The sequence below is a fragment of the Coregonus lavaretus genome, assembly GCF_964263955.1.
Source record: "Coregonus lavaretus genome assembly, chromosome: 19".
Lineage (NCBI taxonomy): Eukaryota > Metazoa > Chordata > Actinopteri > Salmoniformes > Salmonidae > Coregonus > Coregonus lavaretus.
Genome location: NC_140006.1, coordinates 44,434,689 through 44,444,963, shown reverse-complemented (window position 1 = coordinate 44,444,963; position 10,275 = coordinate 44,434,689). Strand labels below are relative to the sequence as shown.

At 42.9% G+C, this 10,275-nt stretch overlaps 1 protein-coding gene across 1 annotated transcript; it reads right to left on the bottom strand.

Annotated features, from left to right (window-relative positions):
* Nucleotides 1-592: 592 nt before the first annotated feature.
* On the bottom strand, nucleotides 593-9,538 carry opn4.1 (opsin 4.1; the record flags this gene model as incomplete). Its single annotated transcript, XM_084182815.1, is given in 6 exon segments — nucleotides 593-1,273; nucleotides 1,275-1,388; nucleotides 1,533-1,757; nucleotides 1,759-1,908; nucleotides 1,910-2,236; nucleotides 9,527-9,538. Coding segments are annotated over 6 exon segments (1,509 nt in total).
* Nucleotides 9,539-10,275: the final 737 nt, after the last annotated feature.

The window sequence follows — 10,275 nt, the reverse complement described above, 5'->3', positions numbered from 1 at the left end:
CGTGGTCTAAATAACTCAACTGGCTAGTTTGGCTGTCTATAAAGGGAAGGGCGGGCTGTACGTTGATCCTGCTGCTCTGATTGGATAGAGTGAAGCTGTGTTTCATCATTTCACACGATCGCTGTCACGTCTATTTTTCGGTCTTGATCATTCAGACTGCTGCTGCCTCCTGTTAGCCTGCTACTATGATAACTGAAATGGTGAGGACGTTCGCTATCAAGCTGTCAATGTGCATAATATCTAACAAGTGGGGCGAAGGTAGGGAAAAAAATATGAAACGCCGACGAGAATTCTGACTGATAGCAAACTTGTGTGCCTGCTGCAAAATGAAGACAGACACAGGTCAAACACAGACACACCCCTCTGCAGCTCGTAATCTGCAGCTTGTTTGGTCTATGAATGTGCAGGGAGATATTTTGACAACATCTATTTAGGCATTGACTATCAACTGTCAATTTACGGATACGATTACGAATATGAGTATGGCCATGTCGGCACACCACTAATCTTTACCATCAGATTGAAAAAGAGCCTAAATTCTGTTACTAGGGAGCAGGATATCTTTACCATCAAATTGAAAAAGAGCCTAAATTCAGTTACCAGGGAGCAGGAGATCATTACCATCAGATGGGCCTGCATCAAGCACATCTCCTTCAAACACCATTGAGGTGCTTGAAATGCTGCTAACCCTGAGGCTGTCAGACAACACTCCCGCTTTCTGCCCGGTTACCACGCCTGCTGACTGCTGATTGGGGATGACCGTATCTGTGGCGATCTCCGTGGAGACACGTCGGTCGAAGGGCAGTGAGTTGATGCTGGAGCCGTTGGCCTCACTCTCAATCCAGCACGAGTCTGTGTCGGAGGCTGACGAGAGGTGACTCTTGCCCCAGCGTTCGTTGGCACGTGCACCGGCGACCATGCCCGCTCCCGCACCCACACCCGTGCCCAGGGTGCACTGGCTGGTGAGGGTGGGCCGTCGAGAGCTAAGGGAGGCATCACTGTTGGAGCTGAAGGATGAACGCAGGTCCTTGTCGCCCACACGCAGCAGCGAGCGTAGCACGGGCACGTAGCGGGCGATTGCGATGCGGTACTTGGGGTGCGTGATGGCGTAGATGATGGGGTTGTGGATGGCCGAGGCCTTGGCGATGATGTCGGGCACTGAGTTCATGTAGGGCGTCAGCAGGTGGGCATAGCCTGCCGTGGCGACCAGCGCCACCACCGAGTAGGGGGACCAAGACACGACGAAGAGCAGGATGACCACCAGCGCCACTTTTGGCCATGCGCCACTCGCCGCGCAGCCGCTCATATGCCTTGTACTTCTCGCCGCAGTCCAGCCACCGCACATCTCGGCCTGCCCGGCGGATGGCGCGTGGTCCTCTGTAGCTCAGCTGGTAGAGCATGGCGCTTGTAACGCCAGGGTAGTGGGTTCGTTCCCCGGGACCACCCATACGTAAAAATTTATGCGCACATGACTGTAAGTCGCTTTGGATAAAAGCATCTGCTAAATGGCATATTATTATTATTATCATTATTAAGATGGCTATGTAGCAGCCGCCGATCACCCCTAGTGGGATTAAGAAGACGAAGGTGAAGAGGAAGATGGTGTAGTCCCAGCTGCACGACGTCTGCAGGCCCTTGGGCACGTAGGCGCTCCACCCCAGGCTCCACCCCAGGCTCCACCCCAGGCTCCAGAGCCAACAGGCTATCAACATGACTATGACCCACCGCCGGTTCATGCTGCCCAGCGAGGCCAGCGGCCCGGGTGATGGCCAGGCAGCGGTCAACGGCGATGGCTGTCAGCTTCATCATGGAGAACATGCCGAAGAGGGCGCCGCAGAAGGCATAGAGCTCACAGGCGCGCTCGCCGAACACCCAGCGGCGGTGCAGCGAGGCCACGAAGAAGACGGGGGGACTGGGTCAGCGACATAAAGAAGTCGGCGACGGCCAGGTTGACCACGAACAGGTTGCCCGGTGTGTGGAGGGTGCGGCTGCGGCAGAAGGCATAGATGACCAGAGCGTTACCCAGCATGCCCGTGATGCCCACCATGAGGATGACCGAGCCGATGATGTAGTGCGTATGGTCGGGAACATCCACAGTAGGGAAGGGATGCGGTGGCTCCGGGTGGAAGGGCAGGTGGGTTGGCCCATGGCCGGGCACATTATCAAGTTTATAGTTCCTGGAGGTTGAGAGGTGCTCCTTAAAAACCCCTGTGCAGTTGAGCAAAATGCCCCTTTTCTGGTCGAATTATTATTTTCACTTCTTCAGTGAACTATCCCCCTACAAAGTTTTCTGCCTTTTATCTGAAAAAGGTAGACAAAGTAGACAATGCAAAACATAGATGAGGATGTCCTTCCTGGACAAACAGTTTAGTCCAGTTCAGTGGCGGCTCCTGAAAAAATTCTCAGGAGGGGCAATTTTTCTGATGATTTAGGTGACCTACACACATTTAAAAAAAGATATGTCCAGCAACAACATGAAGACAGGAGCAGCATATAAGTCAATACCAGAAGCATTTATTGACTGATCTCAAAAGTGTTGGCTTACCAGGGTTGGTGGAGCCCTCAGTTTCATCTTTGCCTCGCAAAGCTAACTCAAACACTCTGCAAAACTTCACACACTGGATTAGCCGGCTGAGGATGTGGCGGTTCTTGCTAATGTCGTAGTAAATATATTTGTTATAGTGAATATGGAATATGATATGTTGAGTAAAATGTTGTGCTAAGATCTATTTAGGTCAGGAGCTGGTTATAAGTTCTGTTCCTATCCAATAACAATGGACAAAAGGGTCCTATCTTGTCAGCCTTGTCAGCAGGTGGCCAAGGACAACACCCACGCCATAGGCCTCTCAGTTCTTCCAACTCACGAGTTCTTGCTCTGAGGACACACACACACACAAACACACACACACACACATCATCACTGTTAAACACACACACACACACACACATCATCACTGTTAAACACACACACACACACACACACACAAAAATCCCCTCTCTTAGGCTGAACATTTGAAGACAGAGAACCCGACTCAGAGCCAATGCAACAGTGACAGTAGCCTGCAGGGGACCTCGCCCAACTCATCAGGACCAATCAGAAGATCAGAACTACTAGATTGAACCTACTTCATTTATTGCATAAAATGTCTGCACACAATGTTTCGGGGCTCTCTTCAGATAATAATAATAATAATAATAATAATATGCCATTTAGCAGACGCTTTTATCCAAAGCGACTTACAGTCATGCGTGCATACATTTTTGTGTATGGGTGGTCCCGGGGATCGAACCCACTACCTTGGCGTTACAAGCACCATGCTCTACCAGCTGAGCTACAGAAAGTGGATACTCATGGATGCGCATTGCAATTGTAAAATGTCAACACAATTGGAGACACCACGTCATTTTTGGAGACATGTTATTGACAGTAAACTATTGTAGATGCGACTGCTAACTAAATAAAACATTTTAGCTGGCTAGCTAATCATCTTAGCTAAATGTGGGGCAAACAATTCAGTTATTTACCGTTAATTTGAGGGATTGGGGTGAAAGAAATCGAGTTACATAGTGATACTTTACGATATACTGTATTGACAATATCGCAATATTTTAGCGCTAGTTGGCTGTACCTGCACCAAAACACCATTATTGTTCCTTCATAGCTTGTTCTCAATCTTTTCACATTGGGAGCCAATTTGTTTTCAGCACTTTTATTTCCATGACTGATCAAAACTCGTTCTCATGGCTTTCTGATCCCTCTGCAACAGACATATGGTGCGCAATAAAATCACAGTATCGAATCGCAATACGTATAGAATCATGAGACTCGCAATGCTGATGCATATATCTTATCGTGAGGTTCCTGGCAATTCCCAGCCCAAGTTCATTTGCCACAACAAATCTCTTCGCTAGCAAACGCGATGTCTTCTCCAAAACGGCAATGTGTCTCCAGCAATGTTTACTTTTTTGACGTTCTATGGCATCTCCAATTTCCAAGCATATATGACCACATGTAATATTTTGGTAAGTGATGCAAATAGTGAACTATGTAGGGCCAGGATGTAAAATATATGTAGCTGCAGCAATTTCTCTTATCTGATATGGTAAGTAATGGGGCTTAATTTATAGCTCCCTAAGAGTTTGACGAACGGGTCCGTGAACGCGATTCCAGATATATTTACCTCTGAATAAACTGCCTTTATTACACCATATCCACATCCAGTAAACTTGTGATTATCAACACTAACCTCATCGTTGTGGCGGCGGACAGCTAGCCTGTATCCCTCGTCATCCAGTTGAGTGAGTGGCAATGTCTTTTTTCGTTCGTACCAATTTTTGGAAAATCCTCGGGTGTAGGACTTTCCGCCTTTAGTAGAAACCTGTTGAATTATTAAATTTGGTCTGGGAGGTCCTAATTGTTTCGTTGCCAATTTATCTTCATTTGTTCGCCGACAAAAAGGAACTTCTTTCAAACAATCCACTCTTTTCTCAGTTACGTTCATGGTTACGTAACGTATGACGAAAGCGCGTAAGTGCAAGCCCACAGACACCCATTGAGATTGTATTGAAGGCTCTGAAATTTGAAAAAAATAGATTTTACATGGGAGTCTATGACAGACTTCTGGGCGATTTTCAACCTGACTGAAATCGCCCCAAAAGGGGGGGGAGCCATTTGAAGCACGACTTTAGCCTGATTCGACATTTAGTGGCAGTGTGGCAGATCAGACGTATAGATTACAACACTGATAACTACTGTTGCCGTGATATAATTGATTAGAAAAAAAATCCCTTCCTTTTCCCGTTTGGCAGTGCGTCGCCCATATCGCCCTATTGAACAGGCCGCCCCTGGTCCAGTTTAGAGCAGTTTATTTCAATGAATTCAATTCAACTTCAAAAGGAAGAAAATCATAAGTAAAGTCCTGCAGCTCATTTCCCAGCTCTGTGATTCCTCTTCCCTCCGCCTACTACATACCCCGAACCACATCGGCTCAATATATACTGATAGAAGATTTTCTAGACTGTTATTGACCAGACCCCTGACTGCTCTATTTTCATACTCTGGTTGGTACTGGTTGTCTCGGTTTTGTTGTGTTGGTGGTGGTGACTCATCAATGAAAGAAAGAAAAAACCTAATTGACATATTTAAAGGTATAATTCACCCACATTGCAAAATTACACATTACATTACAATAAACAACGCATGGTTGTGATCTCTCCTTGTCCATAGTCTGCTTACAGACTTTGTAATTTGGGTGGACCATCCCTGTAACTCACTCTAATAAATGCACTATAACCCCATTCACACAGCATAACCCCATTCACACAGCTATGGCATTCCTTCTCGTGATTAGTCAGTAGGCTTTTCCATTCCTACTTCCTATTTTTCATTATCACCACCTGGTATGGCAACTGCACCGCCCGCAATCGCAGGGCTCTCCAGAGGGTGGTGCGGTCTGCCCAACGCATCACCGGGGGCAAACTACCTGCCCTCCAGGACACCTACAGCACCCGATGTCACAGGAAGGTCAAAAAGATCATCAAGGACAACAACTACCCGAGCCACTGCCTGTTCACCCCGCTATCATCCAGAAGGCGAGGTCAGTACAGGTGCATCAAAGCTGGGACTGAGAGACTGAAAAACAGCTTCTATCTCAAGGCCATCAGACTCTTAAATAGCCATCACTAGCACATTAGAGGCTGCTGCCCTATATACATAGACTTTAAATCACTTGCTACTTTAATAATTGCACACTAGTCACTTTAATAATGTTAACATATTTTGTATTACTCAACTCATATGTATATACTGTATTCTATTCTGTTCTACTGTATCTTAGTCTATGCCGCTCTGACATTGCTCGTCCAAATATTTATATATTCTTAATTCCATTCCATTACCCTAGATTAGTGTGTATTGTTGTGAATTGTTAGACATTACTAAACTGTTGGAGCTAGAAACACAAGCATTTCACTACACCCGCAATAACATTTGCTAAACATGTGTATGTGACCAATAACATCTGCTAAACACGTGTATGTGACCAATAACATCTGCTAAACACGTGTATGTGACCAATAACATCTGCTAAACACGTGTATGTGACCAATAACATCTGCTAAACACGTGTATGTGACCAATAACATCTGCTAAACACGTGTATGTGACCAATAACATCTGCTAAACACGTGTATGTGACCAATAACATCTGCTAAACACGTGTATGTGACCAATAACATCTGCTAAACACGTGTATGTGACCAATAACATCTGCTAAACACGTGTATGTGACCAATAACATCTGCTAAACACGTGTATGTGACCAATAACATCTGCTAAACACGTGTATGTGACCAATAACATCTGCTAAACACGTGTATGTGACCAATAACATCTGCTAAACACGTGTATGTGACCAATAACATCTGCTAAACACGTGTATGTGACCAATAACATCTGCTAAACACGTGTATGTGACCAATAACATCTGCTAAACACGTGTATGTGACCAATAACATTTGCTAAACACGTGTATGTGACCAATAACATCTGCTAAACACGTGTATGTGACCAATAACATTTGCTAAACACGTGTATGTGACCAATAACATCTGCTAAACACGTGTATGTGACCAATAACATCTGCTAAACACGTGTATGTGACCAATAACATCTGCTAAACACGTGTATGTGACCAATAACATCTGCTAAACACGTGTATGTGACCAATAACATCTGCTAAACACGTGTATGTGACCAATAACATTTGCTAAACACGTGTATGTGACCAATAACATCTGCTAAACACGTGTATGTGACCAATAACATCTGCTAAACACGTGTATGTGACCAATAACATTTGATTTCCATAAGTGTTCACACCTCTGAGTCAATACTTTGTAGAAGCACCTTTTGTCAGCGCTTACTGCTGTGAGTCTTGCTGGGTAAGTCTCTAAGAGCTGTCCACACCTGGATTGTGCAACATTTGCCCATTAATCTTTTTCAAAATTCTACAACCATTTTCAGGTCTTGCCATAGATTTTCAAGCAGATTTAAGTCAAAACTGTAACTCGGCCACTCAGGAACATTCACTGTCTTCTTGGTAAGCAACTGCAGTGTAGATTTGGCCTGTTTTAGGTCATCGTCCTGCTGAAAGGTGAATTAATCTCCCAGTTTCTGGTGGAAAGCAGACTAAACCAGGTTTTCCTCTAGGATTTTGCCTGTGCTTAGCTCCATTCCGTTTCTTTTTATCCTGAAAAACGATTACAAGCATACACATAACATGATGCAGCGACCACTATGCTTGAAAATATGGAGAGTGGTACTCTGTAATGTGTTGTATTGGATTTGGCCCAAACATAACACTTTGTATTCAGAACAAAAAGTTAATTGCTTAGCAAAATGTTTTGCAGTATTACTTTAATGCCTTATTGCATGTTTTGGAATATTTTTTATTCTGTACAGGCTTCCTTCTTTTCACTCTGTCATTTAAGTTAGTATTGTGGAGTAACTACAATGTCGTTGATCCATCCTCAGTCTCCTATCACAGCCATCAAACTCTGTAACTGTTTTAAAGTCACCATTGGCCTCATGGTGAAATCCCTGAGCGATTACCTTCGTCTCCGGCAACTGAGTTAGGAAGGACGGTATCTTTGTAGTGACTGGGTGTATTGATACACCATCCAAATTGTAATTAATAACTTCACTGTGCTCAAACGGATATTCAATGTCTGCTTTTTTATTTTTACCCGTTGACCAATAGGTGCCCTTCTTTGCGAGGTATTGGAAAGCCTCCCTGGTCTTTGTGGTTGAATCTGTGTTTAAAATGCACTGCTTGACTGAGGGACCTTACAGATAATTGTATGTGTGGGGTACAGAGATGAAGTAGTCATTCAAAAATCATGTTAAACACTATTATTGCACACAGAGAGAGTCCATGCAACTTATTATGTGACTTGGTAAGCAAATGTTTACTTATTTAGGCTTGCCATAACATTTTACATTACATTTACGTCATCTGGCAGACGCTCTTATCCAGAGCGACTTAACAAAAGGGGTTGAATACTTATTGACTTAAGACATTTCAGCTTTTCATTTTGAATTAATTTGTAAAAGATGTCAAAAACATAATTCCACTTTGACATTATGGGGTATTGTGTGTAGGCCAGTGACAAAAAAATATCAAATTAATCTATTTTAAATTCAGGCTGTAACACAAAATGTGGAAAAAAATCAAGGTGTGTGAATACTTTCTGAAGGCACTGCATGGTAAAAAACAACAACAACTGGAAATCAACTAATCCTCCATCGTTAACACAATGGAAAGATAAAATGCTTTATTATCTAAATGTTGTAAGTGCATGGGCCACGGAGAGAGAAACAAAATGGTGCAGTTTGAGGCCATGTGGCGTAGAGTGATTCGGGCGCTGGAGATGGCGGTGTGAGCAGGTGGGTCTGGACAGGGGTGATGTTGTGGATGTTTGTGTGCGTCTGTATGCTGTCGTTTGTATGTGTACGTTTTGTATTGTAAAAAAAATAAAAAATACATCTTACAAAAAAACAAAAAACAAAAATCAATATAGGGCAAACAAAAGGGACAGATCGATTTTAAAGGTAATTTGTAAAAACATGTCACTGCTCTCCCTTTATGGGGTCAGTCGAGGGCTCTGGTAGGAAAAACTAATTTTTTTTGTCCTCAAAATCCCAGGAACGGATCGGTTGAGGTGCTTGTAATGTGTCTAATCAATATGGAAGCAGGCTAAAATGTAGAGCAGGGTGTTTATCTTCCGACCGCTGTGTATAAACAGATCTAATAGACCCTCCCTTCCCGCAGCGTTTACTGACCTGAACTCTAACGTTATCATCTTTATTTTCAGTACGTTATACAACATTAACATTTTACGTTAAAAGCCAAGAACCGATCAGATAAAAATAAATGAACAGGTACTTTTTTTTTACCCTTCCATCATTAAGGATAGACACAGTTCATTTGTAGAAACATTTCAATTATAAATATTATTTGAATCCTAGGTCTGACTCCCAGTCAGCTATAGCCCACAGAGCATATTGCACGTTCACAAAAGGCTAATCTGTTAAACTTTTAAGATCTTTACTTTAGGATTCTTCAAATAGAGCTGTTGTTTTTCTATGTACTAGTTGGAATGATTTATGAATGTATCGTATGGCTAGTTCAGAGTGACCACCTTCCGGAGACCCCACCTCTTTAAGGATTACCTGGGATAGTATAAAAGTAATTTTTAAAGACAATTGAGACTTACATTAGTGATTTACCACAATAGTTAACGGTTTAACTACAGCTTCCTATAGGTGATGAGTCTAAGACTCGACCCCTTGACCACTTCATTCCTCGCCATGAACATACAGAAGTAAATTCAAGCCATTACATTATACTCTTTATTTTTAGTGGATTTTATACACAGATTTTGTATTTATTTATACAACATTTACGTTAATGTTAAAAGCCAACAAAAGATCCGGTCAAAACATGAATACCAGTTCCTTGTTTACCTTTTCAGTCATTGACGATAGAGACGTTAGGCAACTCTTTTTATAACAACTCGAAAAACCAAATACTGCACTGTTACTCTAAGAAAGGAACTGGATGGTGTTACTTCAGCAAATTATATGAATTGACACAAGTGCAAAAATGATCAGGAAACCAATGGATGGCAAGATGAAGACACACAGGCTGTATCTCATATTGATATTGATTATTGTAGTGCAATGTTGAGTGAGCTAGCATACAAGCATTTCACTGCACCTTTTACACCTGCTGTAAATGGTGTATGTGACGAATCAACTGGTATTTGATTTGAATAGTCTAAAATGGCTTTCTCTACTTGTCTACTTTTCTTCATTTACACTGGCGTAAAATAACTGTATTGGACTAGCGTAAAGAACTGGATTGGACAGTCATAAAATAACTGGATTGGACTGGCGTAAAATAACTGGATTGGACTAGCGTAAAGAACTGGATTGGAGTAGCGTAAAGAACTGGATTGGACTCGCTTAATGAACTGGATTGGATTTACATAAAGAACTGGATTGGAGTAGCGTAAAGAACTGGATGGGATTTACTTAAAGAACTGGATTGGACTAGCGTAAAGAACTTGATTGGAGTAGAGTAAAGAACTGGATGGGATTTACTTAAAGAACTGGATCTAGTATAGGCTTCACTACATTCCTTTCACCTTTGCAGTTTGTTACAGATCAATGCAGATGAAGGAGAGGAGACGAGGAGAGAAAGCCACTATCGA